Here is a 27,777-nt window from a genome sequence, read left to right on the forward strand (position 1 = left end):
TATATTAGAAAGTTTTAAAATACCACGATGTCTCGTGAATTATCTTATGTATTTAAATAGTGGAAACAGCGACCATATATTAGAAATAAATTTTAGAACCAAAGATTCTTTAAAATCAGAATTCAAAGAAATTAGTGAAGAAGGACCAATTTTCAATATTACAAATAAAAAATCTATAGAAAAACCTAGACTTTAATATATAACTAGAAAAGTAATTCTTTGAACAATAAAAAAATTAATTTACCTTATGTGTTATATACTAGCACTATTATATATATATATATATATATATATATATATATATATATATATATATATATATATATATATATATATATATATATATATATATATATATATATATATATATATATATATATATATATATATATATATATATATATATATATATATATATATATATATATATATATATATATATATATATATATATATATATATATATATATATATATATATATATATATATATATATATATATATATATATATATATATATATATATATATATATGTATCTTTATGTTGGACATGTTAAATGGACTACATCTGGCTTAGAGCCAAATGTGGCCACTAAGCTTGTGAAAGAAGAAGATGGATCAGTGACATTGGGCTGTGAGGTAACTGGTATATTGCCTCCGAAATTATTACGCCGACCTGAAATTATATGGTTCAAAAGGAAAAGAGTAAGTTCAATCTCTTTTCTCGTAGATTTCTGAAAATTTAAAAAAGCTATATGGACAAACTGCTTTAATACTACAGTTAACTTGAGATGTTACAGCTTGGATATGATTTTTGAGTTATTGGAATTTGTTTTATACAATACTTATATAAGATTTGGGGGTGATTTGTACAAGCAAATTATGGGAATTCCCTAAGGGGGGGAATAGCAGCCCATTTATAGCTGACTTGTTTTTAAGTCAACTAGAATATAAATATATGATGGATAAGAATAATCCAATTAATTTAAAACATGCTTTGTCAAATAATAAAAGATATTTAGATGATATTTTGGTCTTAAATTGTAAGGATTTCATTGATATTTCTAAAAATATATATCCATCAGAGCTTATTCTTGAGCCTAGTCATGGCGCTGGTCATGAAGATCATTTCTTAGATTTAAATATTAATATTTGTGATAATAATAAATCAAGTTTTAAAATGTATAATAAAACGGATGATTTTGATTTTGAAGTGATTAGTTTCCCATTCCCTGAAAGTAATATACACTCAAATATCACATATTCAGCGTTTTTCTCACAGTTACTTCGTTATGCAAGGATTTGTAGTAATTATATTGATTTTAAAAATAGATGTAAAATCTTAAGCCAAAAATTGATATCAAGAGGTTTTTCTGCAAATAAATTAACTGGCAATTTAAAAAATTTAGTTTTCATTATAACGAACTTTTAAATAAATATCAAAAGAATTATCTAGAAATACTTAAAGAAATTTTTAACTAATTTCGGAGGTTCGAGAAATGTTGTCACAGCGCCATTTATTTTGAATTGTGTTTCTAATTGAGCGGATTTTCTAAAAAATTAGCCACATGGTAAAGATGAATTATATAATTGTTTAGTTCCTTCAGGTTTTTTGCAATGTGTTAATATTTGTGATTTGGTAAAATTTATAATATTTAGTTTACCTATTGTTGCTAAAAGGAGGGATATATTAACAGGATAAGCTTGTTTTTGGTTTTACTTGGTTGTTTTACATTTGCTTTTTTTTTTTTTTAATAGGCATGTATTTTGGGGGTGATACCTGACGCGGGGATGCCATGGATATTCTGTGGTAGCCACAACACTGTGCTGGGTAGAGAATTTAGAGTGGCGAAACCCTATATAGGTCAGTGTATTCTCCTGATGAGCCCTTATGTTGGGTGTTGCCTCTGAATTATTTGTCTATATTATTTTTTCTATTGTTTGGTAAATGACGACTTATACTTATTGACGACATGACTGCCTGTCCATGGATTATTCTTTATGGTTGATTGTGTGTGGCTATGCTGTTTGACCTATGTGATTGTATGAATGAGTAGGGTTAAGGCCTCATTCAAGTGCTGGTCTATATTAATCACTAATTTAGGAAAACAGTCTTCCTTTTCTCCTTCTATCTCCTTTTTTTTTGTGTGTGTGTTTGTGCTGTAGCATTGGTGATTTCTCTTTTCATTATATATATATATATTAAAGTGGTAAAGCTCCAACAAAGTTTAAACACCCCCCCCCCCAAAAAAAAAATCTTATTTATGCTAATCACTGAAATAACTTTTCTAGAAATAATGAAGTTGATAACAATATTGATGACCCTGTGTGTCCATTCCAACACACAAGATATCATAAAACATGGAGTGATTTTTAAGCATGAAAACTCACTTCTGACCAGTAACAACGCGTTGAAAATATTTATGAAACTAGACCCGAAACCATTCGAAACTTTATTCCAACATGTAATACGGCTAGAGAAGAATACCTATGACTTAAAGGAATCAATTTTTCAATTTCTAAAATCGGACAAGGGACTGCGAGCAAGCAAAAGCAACCACAAAGAAAAGAAAGATATACCTTCCCCTACCTATCCATCCCCTACCTATCCCAAAGTCAAAATAAAGAAAATAGTTGATGATTTTGATGCAAAAATGGCCAAAATTGATAAAGCTAAAGGACTCGGAAAAGCCATTGAAAAAAGAAAAAAGAGATCAATTAATGAAAACCAAAACTCAGATACCGATAAAGAGACCCAAAACATAATTAAACCAATTAAGACCCAACTTAGACAAGGAAAATTTTACGTTGGACAATATGCATTATTAAACGAATTGCCCACAGTATGGAATTTCTTCAAAGAACTATGGAATGGACCAAAACAAGATATCAACGCAGAGAAGAAACCCGTACAAGGAGAAATAAATTTGTCTGAAATAAAGCCAACAGAAGTTGAAAAGAAAGATATAACAAATATTTCCCCAAGAACACAACAAACCGCTGCAATTGAAACCCAAACAACAAACATTGTATCCGACCTTGTAACCCGAACAAAAAAAATACCAGAGATATAAAGGGGTATAGAAAATATTGAAGTAAGATCAAATTCCACTAATGGTACCAGCAAGCCAAAATACAAATTTAAATGTCAATACTTCTGTAGAATAATAAACGTTACAACAGAAGCTACCAAAATAAACACGACATCCCATATTCCACATCTTACTTCTAATACCGAAGAAAACACAAACGAATTAATGGAAATTTCTAAAAGCACCTGAAGGAAATATGAAACGACTACCTTCTAGAAGTACGATACTCAGAACGAGGAAACCACAGCAGAAACTGAATTTACTCCAATAACGATCGAAATTGAACATACCCCAATAACAGAAATGGAAGAAACATTCCCCACGTCAAACCCCCCGATTACTAACCCACAACCAATAGAGTTAGACATAGACTGAGTTAGACATAGATTATATCCTGCTTGAATTAATAAAACTAACAAAATGCGTATAAGTAGAACGATGAGTAACCCTAATCTCAAAAACGATGAAACACAATATAACCTCCAAGACCGAATAAAACCTCGTTATCATGAGGACTACTATAGTTTACCTAATTTAAACAGATTTAATTATGAATTACACGAAGGAATTTAGAACTGCTTGATCATTGATGCAGTAATAAATCTAAAATACAAATTTTTGCGAATGCCAATCATTTTTAAAAGCTATTTAATTAGGGATGTAATGAATGTAATATTAAATTGTCAATTTTCACAAGAAGTAGTCAGGGAGGGTTATGAGTACATAAGAAAAACCTATAAAACGCATGTTAGTCCTATAAAAAGGGCAAAATTCACAGAAACATGGACCCCTCAACCTTCAACATCAAATACCTCGGAGGTCAAAAATGAACCACCTCGCTCTAGACTAAGTGAGCTTAAACCTTTTAATTTGAAACAAGGATATTTTGAGATTAGTAGTGACGAAGAAAAATTTAATGAATTTCTAACGGTGACAAATATAGTTACCCCCCCCCCCAAAAAAAAAAAAAAAAATACCCCCGTCACGCGAAGACGGAAGAAAAGCGATTAAGCTTCAAGTGAGGAGTCAGAAGCATTGGACTATACGATTTCTCCAAAATCACAATTTTTTCAAGATAAAATTTCAACCCCTTATCCTCCAAAACGTTTCCCCGACAATTTGGTAAACCCCGTTTCACCGATAGACAGACCTTTATCGTTCCACGATGAATTAAATAAGGCTATACAGACTCCTGGGGACATAGTCACAAAGGGACAAACAGCCCCATAGACAAACGTTACGAGAAGCCATGGATCTTATTAATTACCCAATTAAGACTAGACAGAGTACATTTAATACTAATCCAGTTACTGATGAACACCAGTATCACGATATAATCTTTTCAGAGGCAAAACCAAAGGACTGGGTATCTTGGGAGGAAACCTTAATGCAAACGGTCCCACACCCCCCGGAAGATATGGCTTTCAAGCAATGGAGCCACCCTAAGAAGACATTTGAATCCTCCCAAAGCTCCCAAGAATCCTTCAATTCTCCCGAGCCAAGAAACCAACAGGACGAATCAATCAGTAAACCCTCTACTTCACGAGGGGAAGAAATTTACGAAGGTCAGGCTGGGTCGACACCTAAATCTCAAGCTTCTACTTCAAGAGAACCAGATACTAAATCTACAACCAGTAGCTCCTCAGATACTGAGAGTGAATCAGACGCAGATAAGTTCAAGGACTCGGGAGAAATATCTGTAAAAAATGCAGTAAAAAATTTATGTTACAATTTACTTCGTTCCTTACTGCGCGTTCCAATTATCCCTAGTGACAATTTGATAATTGAAATAATGGTCATATTGCTAATAAGTACTTTTTGGCCAGAGGTAATGAGAAAAGACTACGGATACAGGCATAAATTCGCCCTATACAATTTTACAGTATTTCTTTGCTCAATCCCCAAAAGGAAATATCCGTTAATTGCGTGCCTAATATGTGAAAATTTTTGGATAACACCACTTGCAGAGGGAAATTTCGAATTGCATTGGCCTTTAAAATTCTTAGAAATGCTTATGGAGGTTGATTATAGGCTATTTAACAAAGATATACTCCTTAACATCTACAAAAATAACAATATAAATTATTACTGGATTAATAACTCGATTCATTTCTTATATCTAGGACAGTGCGAACTATTAAAACGTTTAGTTAATAAGTTTTATACAATAGATGACAACATTGGGTCAAACCTAGTAAAAGGGAAAGATATTTTAATATATGAAAAAATAATAAATTGCATAAGTCCGCTATGTTTTCATAAAAAACTGATTTTCAAAAGAGTTTGTATTACTCCAAATAACCCCAGTTTAAAGGAGTTGTGCAGAAAAAACATACGCTTAATGATGAAAAAAACAGACATTCACTACACTTTGGCTAATCTAACACTCCCCGAAACCCTAAAACGGTATTTACTACACATAGAAGATATTCATGGAAATAGCAGCCAAGATTATCGATTGACATTTATGACTCCACACCTATTAAAATCTGAAATAACCAAGACTTCAAGCCAAGGGCCAATATTAAGTATTCCAAATGACCATGAATTAACCTGTTCAAATTTAATCTAACTACTATTACTTTTAAACAGTAGGTTAATAATAAATTAATTTCTTTTACGGCAAATGTAGATCTCTCTTAACAAAAAAATTTACCACGACAAGCAAGAAAAAATTCGTTCCTTCCCTTTCTTATGGCAAGAGACTTAAGAGGTCGTCTCTTGTAATTTTAGTACTTTATTTCCGAGTTGGAAATATTCCAAGCCATGATGATTGAAAGGCTACGATACAAAATGTATTACTTTTCGACAAATTATGCATTGGAAGTTCAAAAAATTGGATTAAAGTATAAACCTAAAAACCATTAAGTTAATGTAACTTAATTTTTTTTAGAAATTGGGTCATATCTGCCAAGGAAAGTCAAGGCAAAATGAGTAACCGTCCACCAAATTATTTTTTCGCAATTCAAGTAAAAAGCGCGCAAATAAAAAGAAAGGCCTCAGAGATACAAAACTACTTGATTGAACTCGATCCCAGCCTATCACAGGCCCTGATTCAACAGAGCACTTTCCACGTTACACTAAAGGTTATCCACCTAAAAAATAATAGTGAAGTCGAATTAATGAAAAATGCTTTCGTAAGGGCAATATCTGCTTTTCAACAAGAACTCAGTGAAAATCCAATAATACTCGACTTTCAAGGCGTCGGAGAATTTTCTGAACAAATTTTATATGCCCAGTTAAATAATGAGACAGAATTTAAAGCTCGCTTACGTCCTCTTTTAGAAAAAATTACTGAAGAAGTCAGTAAAACCGGAATACAACTCGCAAACCAGGAATGTTGGAAGCCTCATTTGACTTTAGTAAATCTCAGAAAAGTCGCTAGGCTAAGAAGGATGGCGAAAAAACTACAACCATCCATAACATCTATTTTTAAAAATATGAAATTCGGGATCGAAATCGCAGAAAACGTTCAATTCTGTTCGATAAGAGGTCCAAAAAACGAAGAAAATTATTATGAAATATTAACCGAAATTAAATTCGACAAAAAAAACAACTAAAGGAATCTGGAAAAAGAAACTAACTGTACATTTGTAAAAAAGTAAACAAAACTTATGGTCAAAGATCTTTCCGGGAACAGACGTCATCGTATCTGAAACTATAGTAGAATGTGTCAATCCTTCTTATGGTAACAATTTATTAAAATATAAAATAATTCGCACTACAATTAATCAAACAAGTTTAAAAGGACTATGTAGGGACAAAATACGGACAATTATGCAAAAATTAAACATCAACCATACATTAGAAAGTTTTAAAATACCACGATGTCTCGTGAATTATCTTATGTATTTAAATATTGAAAACAGCGACCATATATTAGAAATAAATTTTAGAACCAAAGATTCTTTAAAATCAGAATGTAAAGAAATTAGTGAAGAAGGACCAATTTTCAACATCAAAAATAAAAAATCTGTAGAAAAACCTAGACTTTAATATATAACTAGAAACATAATTCTTTGAAGAATAAAAGAAATTCTTTTACCTTATGTGTTATATACTAGTGCTATTAACACCTAATCTTGGTGGAAGTGGTGGAGAAACGAAAAAAAAAATATATATATATTAAAGTGATACAGCTATAACAAAGTTTAAACATTCCCCCCCACCAAAAAAAAAATCTTATTTATACTAATCACTGAAATAACTTTTCTAGAAATAATGAAGTTGATAACAATATTGATGACCCTGTGTGTCCATTCCAACACACAAGATATCATAAAACATGGAGTGATTTTCAAGCATGAAAACTCACTTCTGACCAGTAACAACGCGTGGAAAATATTAATGAAACTAGACCCTAAACTATTCGAAACTTTATTCCAACAAGTAATATGGCTAGAGAAGAATACCTATGACTTAAAGGAATCAATTTTTCAGTTTCTATAATCGGAAAAGGGACTGCAAGCAAGCAAAAGCAACCACAAAGAAAAGAAAGATATACCTTCCCCTACCTATCCATCCCCTACCTATCCCAAAGTAAAAATAAAGAAAATAGTTGATGATTTTGATGCAAAAATGGTCGAAATTGATAAAGCTATAGGACTCGGAAAAGCCATTGAAAAAAGAAAAAAGAGATCAATTAATGAAAACGAAAACTCAGATACCGATAAAGAGACCCAAAACATAATTAAACCATTTAAGACCCAACTTAGACAAGGAAAATTTTACGATGGACAATATGCATTATTAAACGAATTGCCCGAAGTATGGAATTTCTTCAAAGAACTATGGAATGGACCAAAACAAGATATCAACGCAGAGAAGAAACCCGTACATAGAGAAATAAATTTGTCTGAAATAAAGCCAACAGAGGTTGAAAAGAAAGATATAACAAATATTTCCCCAAACACACAACAAACCGCTGCAATTGAAACCCAAACAACAAACATTGTATCCGACCTTGTAACACGAACAAAAAAAATACCAGAGATAATAAGGGGTATAGAAAATATTGAAGTAAGATCAAGTTCCGCTAATGGTACCAGCAAACCGAAATACAAATTTATATGTCAATACTTCTGTAGAATAATAAACGTTACAACAGAAGCAACCAAAATAAACACGACCTCCCATATTCCACATCTTACTTCTAATACCGAAGAAAACACAAACGAATTAATGGAAATTTCTAAAAGCACCTCAAGGAAATATGAAACGACTACCTTCTGGAAGTACGATACTCAGAACGAGGAAACCACAGCAGAAACTGAATTTACTCCAATAACGATCGAAAGTGAAGATACTTACTTACTTTACTTGTACTTGTGGCGGGAATCAGGCGTTTCCATCTCGCCCGGCATCGATGATCTTAGAGACCTTCTTGGACCATGTTGATCGATCTTGTGCCAGCTGCTCTGCAAAGGCGAGCCACTGTGTTGACCATCTGTGACCAAATTTTCTGAAACCCCCTATTCGTTCAAGGTCTGACTTGGCCAGGTTCCACCAGTTCTTCCTCTGTCCTCCTTGGCGTTTCTTCCAGTAGCTAATAGGCTCAACTAGAAGTATTTGGCGTGGCAGGTACAACTATAACTAACACTTGCCCTACAGTAATCCCTGTCCCCTTATCGAACGTAAAAATTAAAATATTGCAGAACATAAAGGCTTATATAGATAACCATCAAATAATAGTCAATTAAAACTCATTAGTAGCCTTAACAAAAAAAATAATTACAAATAGTCAAGTGACAACAAGCGTCCTCGTTAATTGTGGTCAAAGCCAAATTTGTACCAATTTACTTTGCAATATTTTTAATTATCATTCCCATACTCCTTTCGGGCATATTCTTGGTTCGTCTTCCTACTATTAAATAAATTTAGTGGCTTCGAATAAATTAACTTGTAGCAAAAAACGACATTAATATAGCTATAACTTGCAATATCTAACAGGCATTTATATTTGGCATCAAATCTACTTTATCCTCCCTGCGGTATTAAGATCGCGCTTAAATATTTTTTTTTAATATCATTTTCTTACATATTTTCTCCGTAACTATGGCCAAGGGAATTATAGACACAGAATTTATTTCAATTATTCACGCAAAGGAAAATATAATCTATTCAGCTGCAATGTTAGTCCAAGACGAAAATGGTAAGGAAGTATTCGCAGAAAGCTGGTACCTAAATTATAATTTAACGAAATTTAAACCTCTCACGTATAAATTTGGGCAAAAATTAGCAAACAGCCCAAAATATCAACCCACAAGAGGAGAAGTAAAAAACAAATACTCGAATAAAAGCAAAAAAGGGAAGAACTTAACAAGTTTACAATTAACAATAAGAAAATTACAGAAAAAATTTAATATCTGCTACTGGGTTTGTAAGGGCCCGACCCAAACAGACCTTCTTCTAATTGATAAATGCAAAAACCCAAAAATATGTTAAAAAATCGAAGCAAATGAAAATTGTACTAAATATAAAGGGGTACATCATCCATTAGAGGAAATCCGGCATTACGCAAAATTTTATACGACCCGAGTTCACAAGAATATGCCGTTAAGAGGGATAAAATATTCTTAAAACGCAAAAATTTTAAATTCTAAAGTACGACTAATATTTTTTAGATCCGTAACCAGAGGGAAACCAGATCAGGTAAAAATCCAGCCAACTAACAGCTTATACTAACCGGGGGAAATGTCATATAATAGAACCTTATACAATACAGGTCCTAATGTTCTAAGACCCCTAGAATCCATCAAAAACCACTCAAGACGAGACTTTTGGCTTCCAATTAAAACCCAGAGCTTACCAGATTTTTCAAAATAAGTCATGAAAAAAACGAAAAAAATCAAAGCAATCTAAAAAAGACGGATACAAAAACGACTTGCCTTCCAAAATTTTAAGTTCTAAAGTACGACTAATATTTTTTAGATCCGTAACCAGAGGGAAACCAGATCAGGTAAAAATCCAGTCAACTAACAGCTTATACTAACCGGGGGAAATGTCATATGATAAAACCTTATACAATACAGGTCCTAATGTTCTAAGACCCCTAGAATCCGTCAAAAACCACTCAAGACGAGACTTTTGGCTTCCAATTAAAACCCAGAGCTTACCAGATTTTTCAAAATAAGTCATGAAACAAACGAAAAAATCTTTGAATCAGCTGTAAAAAATGCAATAAAAAAATTTACGTTACGATTTACATCGTTCCTTACTGCGCGTTCCAATTATCCCTAGTGAAAATTTGATAATTGAAATAATGGCCATATTGCTAATAAGTACTTTTTCGCCAGAGGTAATGAGAAAAGACTACGGCTTACAGGCATAAATTCGCCCTATACAATTTTACAGTACTTCTTTGCTCAATCCCCAAAAGGAAATATCCGTTAATTGCGTCCCTAATATGTGAAAATTTTTGGTTAACACCACTTGCAGAGGAAAATTTTGATTTGCATTGGCCTTTAAAATTCTTAGAAATGCTTATGGAGGTAGATCATAGGCTATTTAACAAAGATATACTCCTTAAAATCTACAAAAATAACAATATAAATTATTACTGGATTAATAACTCGACTCATTACTTATATCTAGGACAGTGCGAACTATTAAAACGTTTAATTAATAAGTTTTATACAATAGATGACAACATTGGGTCAAACCTAGTAAAAGGGAAAGATATTTTTATATATGAAAAAATAATAAATTGCATAAGTCCGCTATGTTTTCATAAACAACTGATTTTCAAAAGAGTTTGTATTACTCCAAATAAACCCAGTTTAAAGGAGTTGTGCAGAAAAAACATACGCTTAATGATGAAAAAACAGACATTCACTACACTTTGGCTAATCTAACACTCCCCGAAACCCTAAAACGGTATTTACTACACATAGAAGATATTCATGGAAATAGCAGCCAAGATTATCGATTGACATTTATGACTCCACACCTATTAAAATCTGAAATAACCCAGACTTCGAGCCAAGGGCCAATATTAAGTATTCCAAATGACCATGAATTAACATGTTCAAATTTAATCTAACTACTATTACTGTTAAACAGTAGGTTAATAATAAATTAATTTCTTTTAAGGCAAATGTAGATCTCTCTTAACAAAAAAATATACCACGACAAGCAAGAAAAAATTCGTTCCTTCCCTTTCTTATGGGAAGAGACCTAAGAGATTGTCTCTTGTAATTTTACTACTTTAGTTCCGAGTTGAAAATATTCCAAGCCATGATGATTGAAAGGCTACGATACAAAATGTATTACTTTTCGACAAATTATGCATTGGAAGTTCAAAAAATTGGATTAAAGTATAAACCTAAAAACCATTAAGTTAATGTAACTTCATTTTTTTTAGAAATTGGGTCATATCTGCCAAGGAAAGTCAAGGAAAAATGAGTAACCATCCACCAAATTATTTTTTCGCAATTCAAGTAAAAAGCGCGCAAATAAAAAGAAAGGCCTCAGAGATACAAAACTACTTGATTGAACTCGATCCCAGCCTATCACAGGCCCTAATTCATAAACGCACTTTCCACGTTACACTAAAGGTTATCCACCTAAAAAATAATAGTGAAGTCGAATTAATGAAAAATGCTTTCGTAAGGGCAATATCTGCTTTTCAATAAGAACTCAGCGAGAATCAAATAATACTCGACTTTCAAGGTGTCGGAGAATTTTCTGAACAAATTTTATATGCCCAGTTAAATAATGAGACAGAATTTAAAGCTTGCTTAAGTCCTCTTTTAGAAAAAATTACTGAAGAAGTCAGTAAAACCGGAATACAACTCGCAAACCAGGAGTGTTGGATGCCTCATTTGACTTTAGTAAATCTTAGAAAAGTCGCTAGGCTAAGAAGGATGGCGAAAAAACTAACCATCCATAACTTCTTTTTTTTAAAATATGAAATTCGGGATCGAAATCGCAGAAAGCGTTCAATTCTTTTCGATGAGAGGTCCAAAAAACGATGAAAATTATTATGAAATATTAACCGAAATTAAATTCGACAAAAAAAAACAACTAAAGGAATCTGGAAAAAGAAACTAACTATACATTTGTAAAAAAGTAAACAAAACTTATGGTCAAAGATTTTTCTGGGAACAGACGTCATCTGAAACTATAGTAGAATGTGTAAATCTTTCTTATGGTTATAATTTATTAAAATATAAAATAATTCGCACTACAATTAATCAAACAAGTTTAAAAGGACTATGTAGGGACAAAATACGGACAATTATGCAAAAATTAAACATCAACCATATATTAGAAAGTTTTAAAATACCACGATGTCTCGTGAATTATCTTATGTATTTAAATATTGGAAACAGCGACCATATATTAGAAATAAATTTTAGAACCAAAGATTCTTTAAAATTAGAATTTAAAGAAATTAGTGAAGAAGGACCAATTTTCAATATTACAAATAAAAAATCTGTAGAAAAACCTAGACTTTAATATATAACTAGAAAAATAATTCTTTGAACAATAAAAAAAATTAATTTACCTTATGTGTTATATACTAGTACTATTAACACCTAATCTTGGTGGAAGTGGTGGAGCAACAAAATATATATATATATATATATATGTATATATATATATATATATATATATATATATATATATATATATATATATATATATATATATATATATATATATATATATATATATATATATACATATATATATATATATATATATCTTTATGTTGGACATGTTAAATGGACTACATCTGGCAATCAGCCAAATGTGGCAACTAAGCTTGTGAAAGAAGAAGATGGATCAGTGACATTGGGCTGTGAGGCAACTGGTATATTGCCTCCGAAATTATTGCGCCGACCTGAAATTATATGGTTCAAAAGTTCAATCTCTTTTCTCGTAGATTTCTGAAAATTTAAAAAAGCTATATGGACAAACTGCTTTAATACTACAGTGAACTTGAGATGTTACAGCTTGGATATGATTTTTGAGTTATTGGAATTTGTTTTATACAATACTTATATAAGATTTGGGGGTGATTTGTACAAGCAAATGATGGGAATTCCCATGGGGGGAATGCCAGCCCATTTATAGCTGACTTGTTTTTAATTCAACTAGAATATAAATATATGATGGATAAGAATAATCCAATTAATTTAAAACATGCTTTGTCAAATAATAAAAGATATTTAGATGATATTTTGGTCTTAAATTGTAAGGATTTCATTGATATTTCTAAAAATATATATCCATCAGAGCTTATTCTTGAGCCTAGTCATGGCGCTGGTCATGAAGATCATTTCTTAGATTTAAATATTAATATTTGTGATAATAATAAATTAAGTTTTAAAATGTATAATAAAACGGATGATTTTGATTTTGAAGTGATTAGTTTCCCATTCCCTGAAAGTAATATACACTCAAATATCACATATTCAGCGTTTTTCTCACAGTTACTTCGTTATGCAAGGATTTGCAGTAATTATATTGATTTTAAAAATAGATGTAAAATCTTAAGCCAAAAATTGATATCAAGAGGTTTTTCTGCAAATAAATTAACTTGGCAATTTAAAAAATTTAGTTTTCATTATAACGAACTTTTAAATAAATATCAAAAGAATTATCTAGAACTACTTAAAGAAATTTTTAACTAATTTCGGAGGTTCGAGAAATGTTGTCACAGCGCCATTTATTTTGAATTGTGTTTCTAATTGAGCGAATTTTCTAAAAAATTAGCCACATGGTAAAGATGAATTATATAATTGTTTAGTTCATTCAGATTTTTTGCATTGTGTTAATATTTGTGATTTGATAAAATTTATAATATTTAGTTTACCTATTGTTGCTAAAAGGAGGGATATATTAACAGGATAAGCTTGTTTTTGGTTTTACTTGGTTGTTTTACATTTGCTGTTTTTTTTTTTTTTCATAGGTATGTATTTTGAGGGTGATACCTGACGCGGGGATGCCATGGATATTCTGTGGTAGCCACAACACTGTGCTGGGTAGAGAATTTAAAGTGGCGAAACCCTATATAGGCCAGTGTATTCTCCTGATGAGCCCTTATGTTGGGTGTTGCCTCTGAATTATTTGTCTATATTATTTTTTCTATTGTTTGGTAAATGACGACTTATACTTATTGACGACATGACTGCCTGTCCATGGATTATTCTTTATGGTTGATTGTGTGTGGCTATGCTGTTTGACCTATGTGATTGTATGGATGAGTAGGGTTAAGGCCTCATTCAAGTGCTGGTCTATATTAATCACTAATTTAGGAAAACAGTCTTCATTTTCTCCTTCTGTCTCCTTTTTTTTTGTATTTGTGCTGTAGCATTGGTGATTTCTCTTTTCATTATATATATATATTAAAGTGGTACAGCTCCAACAAAGTTTAAACACCCCCCCAACCCAAAAAAAAAAAAAATCTTATTTATGCTAACCACTGAAATAACTCTTCTAGAAATAATGAAGTTGATAACAATATTGATGACCCTGTGTGTCCATTCCAACACACAAGATATCATAAAACATGGAGTGATTTTTAAGCACGAAAACTCACTTCTGACCAGTAACAACGCGTTGAAAATATTTATGAAACTAGACCCTAAACCATTCGAAACTTTATTCTAACAAGTAATACGGCTAGAGAAGAATAGCTATGACTTAAAGGAATCAATTTTTCAATTTCTAAGATCGGACAAGGGACTGCGAGCAAGCAAAAGCAACCACAAAGAAAAGAAAGATATACCTTCCCCTACCTGTCCATCCCCTACCTATCCCAAAGTCAAAATAAAGAAAATAGTTGATGATTTTGATGCAAAAATAACCAAAATTGATAAAGCTATAGGACTCGGAAAAGCCATTGAAAAAAGAAAAAAGAGATCAATTAATGAAAACCAAAACTCAGATACCGATAGAGACCCAAAATATAATTAAACCAATTAAGACCCAACTTAGACAAGGAAAATTTTACGTTGGACAATATGCATTATTAAACGAATTGCCCACAGTATGGAATTTCTTCAAAGAACTATGGAATGGACCAAAACAAGATATCAACGCAGAGAAGAAACCCGTACAAGGAGAAATAAATTTGTCTGAAATAAAGCCAACAGAAGTTGAAAAGAAAGATATAACAAATATTTCCCCAAGAACACAACAAACCGCTGCAATTGAAACCCAAACAACAAACATTGTATCCGACCTTGTAACACGAACAAAAAAAATACCAGAGATATAAAGGGGTATAGAAAATATTGAAGTAAGATCAAATTCCACTAATGGTACCAGCAAGCCGAAATACAAATTTAAATGTCAATACTTCTGTAGAATAATAAACGTTACAACAGAAGCTACCAAAATAAACACGACATCCCATATTCCACATCTTACTTCTAATACCGAAGAAAAAACAAACGAATTAATGGAAATTTCTAAAGGCACCTGAAGGAAATATGAAACGACTACCTTCTAGAAGTACGATACTCAGAACGAGGAAACCACAGCAGAAACTGAATTTACTCCAATAACGATCGAAATTGAACATACCCCAATAACAGAAATGGAAGAAACATTCCCCACGTCAAACCCCCCGATTACTAACCCACAACCAATAGAGTTAGACATAGACTGAGTTAGACATAGATTATATCCTGCTTGAATTAATAAAACTAACAAAATGCGTATGAGTAGAACGATGAGTAACCCTAATCTCAAAAACGATGAAACACAATATAACCTCCAAGACCGAATAAAACCTGGTTCTCATGAGGAATACTATAGTTTACCTAATTTATACAGATTTAATTATGAATTACATGAAGGAACTTGGAACAGCTTAATCATTGATGCAGTAATAAATCTAAAATACAAATTTTTGCGAATGCCAATCATTTTTAAAAGCTATTTAATTAGGGATGTAATGAATGTAATATTAAATTGTCAATTTTCACAAAAAGTAGTCAGGGAGGGTTATGAGTACATAAGAAAAACCTATAAAACGCATGTTAGTCCTATAAAAAGGGCAAAATTCACAGAAACATGGACCCCTCAAACTTCAACATCAAATACCTCGGAGGTCAAAAATGAACCACCTCGCTCTAGACTAAGTGAGCTTAAACCTTTTAATTTTAAACAAGGATATTTTGAGAATAGTAGTGACGAAGAAAAATTTAATGAATTTCTAACGATGACAAATATGGTTACCCCCCAAAAAAATACCCACGTCACGCGAAGACGGAAGAAAAGCGATTAATCTTCAAGTGAGGAGTCAGAAGCATTAGTCTATACGATTTCTCAAAAATCACAATTTTTTCCAGATAAAATTTCAACCCCTTATTCTCCAAAACGTTTCCCCGACAATTTGGTAAACCCCGTTTCACCGATAGACAGACCTTTATCGTTAAACGATGAATTAAATAAGGCTATACAGACTCCTGGGGACATAGTCACAAAGGGACAAAAGCCTCATACACAAAGGTTACGAGAAGCCATGGATCTTATTAATTACCCAATTAAGACTAGACAGAGTACATTTAATACTAATCTAGTTACTGATGAACACCAGTATCACGATATAGCCTTTTCAGAGGCAAAACCAAAGGACTGGGTATCTTGGAAGGAAATCTTAATGCAAACGGTCCCCCATCCCCCGGAAGATATGGCTTTCAAGCAATGGAGGCACCCTAAGAAGACATTTGAATCCTCCCAAAGCTCCCAAGAATCCTTCAATTCTCCCGAGCCAAGAAACCAACAGGACGAATCAATCAGTAAACCCTCTACTTCGCGAGAAGAAATTTACGCAGGTCAGGCTGGGTCGACACCTAAATCTCAAGCTTCTACTTCAAGAGAACCAGATACTAAATCTACAACTAGTAGTTCCTCAGATACTGAGAGTGAATCAGACGCAGATAAGTTCAAGGACTCGGGAGAAATAAAACCACCCAGTGCAGCGGCCCAAGCAAAAAAAGCACAACTGAAGGGTCAAAAATTTCTGAAAAAACAGTATAAAAAATTTGACTTAATATCACTAGCAAAACCAAAGAAAAAACTGAGCCTAAAGAAGAACAGTTAACAACAAGATCCGGCCGGGTTGTCAAAAAACCAGATAAATGAGATTTTTAATAAAAAATCTATCAGCCTTGGGTAAAAAATAAAATAAAAAAAAAAAATCATTTTTTTGCTAAATGTTAAATGATTTCGCTAAGAAACCACCCCGTAATAAAACATCTCTAAAGAAAATACTTTTCAGGAAGTCTGCCTAATCAAAAATTGAAAAATTGGCCTGCTTCATCAAAAAGCGCTCAATATTGTGAGTAGGTCCCGAACTATTTTATTTAAACAAGAATAACAAAAAAAAAGTTGCTACTATTTTGTTAACATAGTCTACCGCAATAATAATTCCTTAACCCAAAAGCTTATTAACACAACTATAACTTACACTTGCCCTACAGGAATCGCTGTCCCCTTATCGAACGTATAAATTAAAATATTGCAAAACATAAAGGCTTATAGAGATAACCATCAAATAATAGTCAATTAAAATTCATTAGTAGCCTAAACAAAAAAAAGTATTACAAATAGTCAAGTGACAACAAGCGTCCTCGCTAATTGTGGTCAAAGACAAATTTGTACAAATTTACTTTGCGATATTTTTAATTATCATTCCCATACTCCTTTCGGTTATATTCTTGGTTCGTCTTCCTACTATTAAATAGATTTAGTGGCTTCGAATAAATTAACTTGTAGCTAAAAACGACATTAGTATAGCTATAACTTGCGATATCTAACAGGCATTTATATTTGGCATCAAATCTACTTTATCCTCCCTGCGGTATTAAGATCGCGCTTAAATATTTTTTTTTAATATCATTTTCTTACATATTTTCTCCGTAACTATGGCCAAGGGAATTATAGACACAGAATTTATTTCAATTATTCACGCAAAGGAAAATATAATCTATTCAGCTGCAATGTTAGTCCAAGACGAAAATGGTAAGGAAGTATTCGCAGAAAGCTGGTACCTAAATTATAATTTAACGAAATTTAAACCTCACTCGTATAAATTTGGGCTAAAATTAGCAATCAGCCCAAAATATCAACCCGCAAGAGGAGAAGTAAAAAGCAAATACTCGAATAAAAGCAAAAAAAGCGAAGAACTTAACAAGTTTACAATTAACAATAAGAAAATTACAGAAAAAATTTAATATCTGCTACTGGTTTTGTAAGGGCCCGACCAAAACAGACCTTCTTCTAATTGATCAATGCAAAAACCCAAAAATATGTTATAAAATCGAAGCAAATGAAAATTGTACTAAATATGAAGGGGTACATCAACCATTAGAGGAAATCCGGCATTACGCAAAATTTTATACGACCCGAGTACACAAGAATATGCCGTTAAGGGGGATAAAATCTTCTTAAAACGAAAAAAATCCAAGCAATTTAAAAAAGACGCATACAAAAACGACTTGCCTTCCAAAATTTTAAATTCTAAAGTACGACTAATATTTTTTAGATCCGTAACCAGAGGGAAACAGATCAGGTTCCATATCTGGATCTGGAATGAGTTTTTTATACACAAATACATAGATACCGTCTCTGGCATAACAATTGCTAAAAAGAACCCAATTCCACCTTTTTAGTCTTCACCTCTCTTCCCTCACTCAGTATCCCTATTTCCAAATGTAAAAAATAATGAAATGAATCAGATGTCGTGAATCTATATTTCAGCTTTTGTCAAGTTCCATTGAAATATCCCTTATATTAATTAATCTATTGTGTACTTTTTTTAGACACTGCCTCGTAAATATAGGATTCGAATATTTATTAGTTGTTGTTTTTCTCCAGCAAATTCAAACTAATCTAGTGACGGTTAAAGTCGATGAAGTAGATGTGGAGGACAAAGAATAAAGAAATGTGATGTGAAAGAAATGTTTCTTTGGTGTGTTGGTGGTTGGTTTCATTGGTAGAGTTTTATAAAGTTTAGTGTGCCTTATAATAATTATATTATATTATAAACATTTATTATATTATATTTATATTATATTACATTTCATATATACGATATTATTTTATACTAGCTGGGCGTATAATATTATATTGCGTCCCCCCTTTCTTTTTCCGTAACAAAATCGTGTAGGATACGTTGCAAACTTGTTAAGTTCTTCCCTTTTTTGCTTTAACTTCTTCCCAGTCAACTATGCTAGTTGACTGGATCCAGTCAACTAACAGCTTATGCTAACCGGGGGAAATGTTATATAATAGAACCTTATACAATACAGGTCCAAATGTTCTAAGACCCCTAGAATCCGTCAAATAACTCAAGACGAGACTTTTGGCTTCCAATTAAAACCCAGAGCTTACCAGATTTTTCAAAAATAAGTCATGAAACAAACGAAAAAATCTTAGAATCAGCTGTAAAAAATGCAGTGAAAAATTTACGTTACAATTTACTTCGTTCCTTACTGCGCGTTCAATTATCCCTAGTGACAATTTGATAATTGAAATAATGGTCATATTGCTAATAAGTACTTTTTCGCAGAGGTAATGAAAAAAGACTACGGATACAGGCATAAATTCGCCCAATACAATTTTACAGTACTTCTTTCCTCAATCCCCAAAAGGAAATATCCGTTAATTGCGTCCCTAATTTTTGGTTAACACCACTTGCAGAGGGAAATTTCGAATCGCATTGGCCTTTAAAATTCTTAGAAATGCTTATGGAGGTAGATTATAGGCTATTTAACAAAGATATACTCCTTAAAATCTACAAAAATAACAATATAAATTATTACTTGATTAATAACTCGATTCATTACTTATATCTAGGACAGTACGAACTATTAAAACGTTTAATTAATAAGTTTTATACAATAGATGACAACATTGGGTCAAACCTAGTAAAAGGGAAAGATATTTTAATATATGAAAAAATAATAAATTGCATAAGTCCGCTATGTTTTCATAAACAACTGATTTTCAAAAGTTTGTATTACTCCAAATAAACCCAGTTTAAAGGAGTTGTGCAGAAAAAACATACGCTTAATGATGAAAAAACAGACATTCACTACACTTTGGCTAATCTAACACTCCCCGAAACCCTAAAACGGTATTTACTGCACATAGAAGATATTCATGGAAATAGCAGCCAAGATTATCGATTGACATTTATGACTCCACACCTATTAAAATATGAAATAACCCAGACTTCGAGCCAAGGGCCAATATTAAGTATTCCAAATGACCATGAATTAACATGTTCAAATTTAATCTAACTACTATTACTGTTAAACAGTAGGTTAATAATAAATTAATTTCTTTTACGGCAAATGTAGATCTCTCTTAACAAAAAATATACCACGACAAGCAAGAAAAAATTCGTTCCTTCCCTTTCTTATGGCAAGAGACCTAAGAGGTCGTCTCTTGTAATTTTACTACTTTATTTCCGAGTTGAAAATATTCCAAGCCATGATGATTGAAAGGCTAAGATACAAAATGTATTACTTTTCGAAAAATTATGCATTGGAAGTTCAAAAAATTGGATTAAAGTATAAACCTAAAAACCATTAAGTTAATGTAACTTTTTTTTTTTTTTTTTTTGAAATTGGGTCATATCAGCCAAGGAAAGTCAAGGAAAAATGAGTAACCATCCACCAAATTATTTTTTCGCAATTCAAGTAAAAAGCGCGCAAATAAAAAGAAAGGCCTCAGAGATACAAAACTACTTGATCGAACTCGATTCCAGCCTATCACAGGCCCTAATTCATAACAGCACTTTCCACGTTACACTATAGGTTATCCACCTAAAAAATAATAGTGAAGTCGAATTGATGAAAAATGCTTTCATAAGGGCAATATCTGCTTTTCAACAAGAACTCAGCGAGAATCAAATAATACTCGACTTTCAAGGCGTCGGAGAAGTTTCTGAAAAAGTTTTATATGCCCAGTTAAATAATGAGACAGAATTTAAAGCTTGCTTAAGTCCTCTTTTAGAAAAAATTACTGAAGAAGTCAGTAAAACCGGAATACAACTCACAAACCAGGAATGTTGGAAGCCTCATTTGATTTTAGTAAATCTCAGATTTACTAAAATAAATTTATGGTCAAAGATCTTTAATAAATAAAGACTTATGGTCAAAGATCTTTCAGGGAACAGATGTCATCGTATCTGAAACTATAGTAGAATGTGTCAATCCTTCTTATGGTTATAATTTATTAAAATATAAAATAAGTCGCACTACGATTAATCAAACAAGTTTAAAAGGACTATGTAGGGACAAAATACAGACAATTATGCAAAAATTAAACGTCAACCATACATTAGAAAGTTTTAAAATACCACGATGTCTCGTGAATTATCTTATGTATTTAAATATTGAAAACAGCGACCGTATATTAGAAATAAATTTTAGAACCAAAGATTCTTTAAAATCAGAATTTAAAGAAATTAGTGAAGAAGGACCAATTTTCAATATTACAAATAAAAAATCTGTAGAAAAACCTAAACTTTAATATATAACTAGAAACATAATTCTTTGAAGAATAAAAAAAATTAATTTACCTTATGTGTTATATACTAGTGCTACTAAAACCTCATCTTGGTGGAAGTGGTGGAGAAACGAAAAAAAAAATATATATATTAAAGTGGTACAGCTCCAACAAAGTTTAAACACCCCCCCCCCCAAACAAAAAAAAATCTTATTTATGCTAATCACTGAAATAACTTTTCTAGAAATAATGAAGTTGATAACAATATTGATGACCCTGTGTGTCCATTCCAACACACAAGATATCATAAAACATGGACTGATTTTCAAGCACGAAAACTCACTTCTGACCAGTAACAACATGTGAAAAATATTTAAGAAACTAGACTCTAAACCATTCGAAACTTTATTCCAACAAGTAATACGGCTAGAGAAGAATACCTATGACTTAAAGGAATCAATTTTTCAATTTCTAAAATCGGACAAGGGACTGCAAGCAAGCAAAAGAAACCACAAAGAAAAGAAAGATATACCTTCCCCTACCTATCCCAAAGTCAAAATAAAGAAAATAGTTGATGATTTTGGTGCAAAAATGGCCAAAATTGATAAAGCTATAGGACTCGGAAAAGCCATTGAAAAAAGAAAAATGAGATCAATTAATGAGAACCAAAACTCAGATACCGATAAAGAGACCACCACCCCCCCACCCCCGAAGATATGGCTTTCAAGCAATGGAGGCACCCCAAGAAGACATTTGAATCCTCCCAAAGCTCCCAAGAATCCTTCAATTCTCCCGAGCCAAGAAACCAACAGGACGAATCAATCAGTAAACCCTCTACTTCGCGAGGAGAAGAAATTTACGAAGGTCAGGCTGGGTCGACACCTAAATGTCAAGCTTCTACTTCAAGAGAACCAGATACTAAATCTACAACTAGTAGTTCCTCAGATACTGAGAGTGAATCAGACGCAGATAAGTTCAAGGACTCGGAAGAAATAAAACCACCCAGTGCAGCGGCCCAAGCAAAAAAAGCACAACTGAAGGGTCAAAAATTTCTGAAAAAAATAGTATAAAAAATTTGACTTAATATCACTAGCAAAACCAAAGAGAAAAACTGAGCCTAAAGAAGAACAGATAACAGCAAGATCCGGCCGGGTTGTCAAAAAACCAGATAAATTAAATTTTTAATAAAAAATCTATCAGCCTTGGGTAAAAAAAATAAATAAAATAAAAATAATAATTTTTTTGCTAATTGTTAAATGATTTCACTAAGAAACCACCCCGTGATAAAACATCTCTAAAGAAAATACTTATCAGGAAGTCTGCCTAATCAAAAATTGAAAAATTGGCCTGCTTCATCAAAAAGCGCTCAATATTGTGAGTAGGTCCCAAACTATTTTATTTAAACAAGAATAACAAAAAAAGTTGCAACTATTTTGTTAACATAGTCTACCGCAATAATAATTCCTTAACCCAAAAGATTATTAACACAACTATAACTAACACTTGCCCTACAGGAATCGCTGTCCCCTTATCTAACGTAAAAATTAAAATATTGCGAAACATAAAGGCTTATAGAGATAACCATCAAATAATAGTCAATTAAAACTCATTAGTAGCCTTAATAAAAAAAATTATTACAAATAGTCAAGTGAAAACAAGCGTCCTCGTTAATTGAGGTCAAAGCCAAATTTGTTCCTATTTACTTTGCGATATTTTTAATTATCATTCCCATACTCCTTTCGGACATATTCTTGGTTCGTCTTCCTACTATTAAATAGATTTAGTGGCTTCGAATAAATTAACTTGTAGCTAAAAACGACATTAATATAGCTATAACTTGCGATATCTAACAGTCATTTATATTTGGCATCAAATCTACTTTATCCTCCCTGCGGTATTAAGATCGCGCTTAAATATATTTTTTTTAAATATCATTTTCTTACATATTTTCTCCGTAGCTATGGCCAAGGGAATTATAGACACAGAATTTATTTCAATTTTTCACGCAAAGGAAAATATAATCTATTCAGCTGCAATGTTAGTCCAAGACGAAAATGGTAAGGAAGTATTCGCAGAAAGCTGGTACCTAAATTATAATTTAACGAAATTTAAACCTCACACGTATAAATTTGGGCTAAAATTAGCAAACAGCCCAAAATATCAACCCGCAAGAGGAGAAGTAAAAAACAAATACTCGAATAAAAGCAAAAAAGAGAAGAAATAGTTTTTCCTCTCATTTCAGATGGTCGAATCGGGGAAAACAACTTTATCAACTCAATTTGAGCAGGTCCCTGACACGCATACCAATTAACATCGTCCTAGCACATCCAAAAGCGCTGAACTCACCAAAGCACTGGACTCCTCCCCCCTAACTCCCCCAAAGAGAGCAGATCCAGTACAGTTACGTCAGTGACGTATCTACATTTGCTTATTCTAACCACCAAGTTTCATCCTGATCTCTTTACTCTAAGCATTTTCCAAGATTTCCGGTTTCCTCTTCCGACTCCTCCCCCTAGTCACCGGATCTGGTCGGTATTTAAAATAAAAGCTCTGATACATGAGTTCCTTCTAAATATTAAACTTCATTAACGTCATTTCACCGGTTCTTAGGTTAAATATACCTCAATTTATCTACTTTTTCTGAACTGACGCCCCCCCCCCCAATTCCCCCAAAGAAAGCAGATTCAGTCCAATTATTTCAATCACCTATCTAGGACTTGTGATTATTCTTCAAACCAAGTTTCATCCCGATCTCTTCACTAAGCGTTTTCCAAGATTTCCCATTTCTCCCTCCAAATCCCCCAGTATCACTGGATCCAGTCGGGGTTCAAAATAAGAGCTCTGAGACACGAGGTCCTTTTAAGATCCAGTCACCCGTTCTTAAGTTAAAAATAACTCAACTTTTTCGAATTAGACCCCCCCCCTAACCCCCCCAAAGAGATAAAATCCATTTCAGTTATGTCAATCACGTTTCTAGAACTTGTGCTTATTCTTCCCATCAAGTTTCATCCCGATCTCTCCACACTAAGTGTTTTCCAAGATTTCCGGTTTCCGAGATTTCTGTTTCCCCCAACCAGCCCATTATGTCACCGAATCCGATTCGAATTGAAAATGGAGGTTTTGAGACATAAGATCTTTCTATATATCAAGTTTCATTAAGATCCGATCACCCATTCGTAAGATAAAGATACCTCAATTTTCACGTTTTTCAAGATTTTAGGTTTCCCCCCTCATCTCCCCCATAATGCTACCAGATCTGGTTGGGATTTCAAATAAGATTTCTAAAGCACAAGATCCTTCAAAGTGTCAAATTTCATTAAGATCTGATCACCCGTTCGTAAGTTGAAAATACTTCATTTTTTCTAATATTTCCAAATTACTAACACCCCCCCCCCACTTCGACTCCCCCAAAAACAGCGGATCCAGTCCGGTTATGTCAGTCATGTATCTTGGACTTTGGCTTATTCTTCTCACAAAATTTCAGCTTGTTCTTTCGACTTTAGGCGTTTTCCAAGATTTCAGCCACCACCCCCACCCACAACTCCCCCCACACTGGATCTGGTAGAGATTTAAAATATGACATCTGAGTTAAGAAGGTCTTTATAAATATGATATTTCATTAAGATCCGATCAATCATTCGCAAGTTAGCAATACCTCATTCTTTATAATTTTTCAGAGTTAACCCCCCCCCCCAACTCCCTCAAAGAGAGCAGATCCGTTCCGGTTATGTCAATCACGTATATAGGACATTGGCTTATTTTTTCACAAAATTTCATGTCGATCCCTCCACTAAGTATTTTCCAAGATTTTAGGCTCCCCTCCAACTCCCCCAAATGTCACCGGATCCAGTCGGGATTTAAAAATAAGAGCTTTCAGACACAATATTAATCTAAATATCAAATTTCATTAAGATCCGTTCAACCGTTTGCAAGTTATAAACACTTATTTTTTCTTATTTTTCCGAAATTAACCGTCCCACCGCCTCCCCCTCCCCAGATATTTGAATTGGGAAAATAACTATTTCCAATTTAATTTGGTCTGTTATCCGATACGCCTGCCAAATTTCTTCGTCTTAGCGTATCTAAAAGTGCCTAAGCTAGCAAAACCGGGACAGACAGACCGACAGGCCGACAGAATTTGTGATCAGTATATGTCACTTGGTGAATACCAAGTGCCAAAAAATAGCATTTGACTACTTAGTGACTCCAGCAAAGTTCCTAACCGACTTCAAAAGCAAAGGCTAATTATATGCTGAATATAGGTTCCATAAATTTGAGTATACGTCACATAAATCTTATACTATCTCACTACTTCGTGACTCCAGCAAAGTTCATTATCGACATCACAAGCATACGTTAATTAAATGCTGAATATACGTTCCATAGCGAAATTGCAAAGTCGCGAGATCCTGGTTTACAGGGAGGTCAAACATCCCATAACTAGTGAATATATACAAAAAGACTGAAGAAATTTGGCAGTCAATTTCTAGAAGGGTGGAAGTGAAAAGCTAGCCTGGGTAGGATTTTAAGACAATATTGATTTGTACCTAACCCTGAGTTTATCCATGTTTCAGTATTCAATTTGTTAAATTACACGTACTGTACAATTTGTATGTAAGCACATTATTTGTGATTTTATCATCTTTGTTTATGAATCCAGATGCCAGGCATAATTCCCGTGGTCTTTAGAAACGCTTTATAGGGAATCTATGCGATAAAGCAAGACCCATCCACCCCCAAGATGATTATATTACTGAGAAGATTGGGCATTATCAACAGCGTCCCTCTTTCTTAATCTCTCACTTGTTTAACCCCTGTAGGATCTTAATCTTTCACTCGTTTAACTCTCATAACGTCATTTTAAGTTGAACCTCCCATATTGTTTTATTATCAACACACCCCCCTGTAACATTATTAACAATACCCCCCTCCCCCCGTAGCAGTAGTGTATCAAGTTCGTCCTTCTTTCAAAACAGTTTTAAAAGTGATGATTACCCTAACTTCTTCAGGGCTGGCATAAGCGAAACGAATGGTCAAAGTATTAAGGGTTATTACTAATAACATAAATACTAGTTAAACTTAGTTAAGCCAAACTTAATCAGTGAAAGCAGTTATGCTGTTATAATAAGAGTGAAGAAACAACTTCTGTTTCAAAATGACAGTCAAACGTAGACCCAAAAATTGAAGAACTGTGTTTTTCCTTATCAAACACAACCTCTATGATACTTTTACAACCTAATAAATTTATGAATATGTTTTTATCACAGCCTACTTTATTTAATTTTTATTTATAGCCAAAATTTGGCTAGAGAGTAAACCAGAAGTAATCAAAGAAGATTTTAGCCAGAAATAAGAGAGCATCTTTGTCATGTGGAAATTCAAAGTAGGAATAATCAGCCCGTGAGATTAGAAAGGTTGAACTTTTGGCTTTTTGACATTCAGTAAAAAAAAATCTATATGTCTTAATCAAAAACTGTGTTATCTTTTTTTATTTGTTAGTGGTAACTAGTTTTCATTCAAATAGATTACCATTTTTTGACGCACAAGCTTCTTGTTATCAGCGTAAAAATTTTGTTATCAATAATAGAATAAATGACGGCTAAATACCAGTTTAAGAATAAGAGATGAGATATGATTCTTGGAATAAAGTATTACCGAAAACTCAAAAACAAAAATTGCAAAAAAAAAAAAATACATACCACACATCCAACAGTTGCAAAAAAAAATCAGCCAAAATTCAGGTGATCCAAGGACATTGGAACTATGTGGCTCATGTTCTTTCTTGTTTCGGTTTTTTTTTTCAGTGAAGGAATGAGGGAAGGTTAAATGTCTGCTTAAAAATAAGAGATGAGAAATAACGCTCAGAAGAAAGTATTAACAAGAGTTTGAGCACAAAAAATTACAGTAAAATACATCAACCAAAGCTGCCATAAACAATATTTGTTTTCTAGACTGACCTAACGGTCAGTCTAGAAAAGGTCTTTTAGGAAAAATACGAAAATGAGCATTCTTAATTATTTTTTTTATTGTTTCTGGTTTTTGTTTCTGGCAACTGTGAGTGCAATGGTTGTATTAATTGCAAGGAGCTACCACAGAAATACAGCTAAAAAGAGGAGTAGATAAAACACTAGAATGGTATGCAGACGACAAATGTCAAAAAACCGCATTCGGCATATTGCATTACAATACAATGAATTAACTGAGAAA

At 32.8% G+C, this 27,777-nt stretch overlaps 1 protein-coding gene across 10 annotated transcripts in view; it reads right to left on the reverse strand.

Moving 5' to 3' along the window:
• LOC136043420 (uncharacterized) overlaps nt 1-27,777 on the reverse strand; it is a 181,506-nt gene that overhangs the window by 95,154 nt on the left and 58,575 nt on the right. For 5 of the 10 annotated variants that reach the window (XM_065728327.1, XM_065728326.1, XM_065728325.1 and 2 more), the window contains 2 exons: nt 27,270-27,400; nt 8,408-8,651 (listed from right to left, as the gene is read on the reverse strand). The exons of 2 other annotated variants lie outside the window; for them this stretch is intronic. In XM_065728327.1, the coding sequence (XP_065584399.1) occupies nt 8,431-8,651; nt 27,270-27,400 (352 nt within the window). In that variant the 3' untranslated portion in view covers nt 8,408-8,430. The remainder of the gene's footprint in view (nt 1-8,407; nt 8,652-27,269; nt 27,401-27,777) is intronic. 3 more of the 10 variants (XR_010621612.1, XM_065728331.1, XR_010621614.1) reach the window with 2 other exon arrangements.

The sequence above is a fragment of the Artemia franciscana genome, unplaced genomic scaffold (assembly GCF_032884065.1).
Source record: "Artemia franciscana unplaced genomic scaffold, ASM3288406v1 Scaffold_588, whole genome shotgun sequence".
Taxonomy (NCBI): Eukaryota; Metazoa; Arthropoda; class Branchiopoda; order Anostraca; family Artemiidae; genus Artemia; species Artemia franciscana.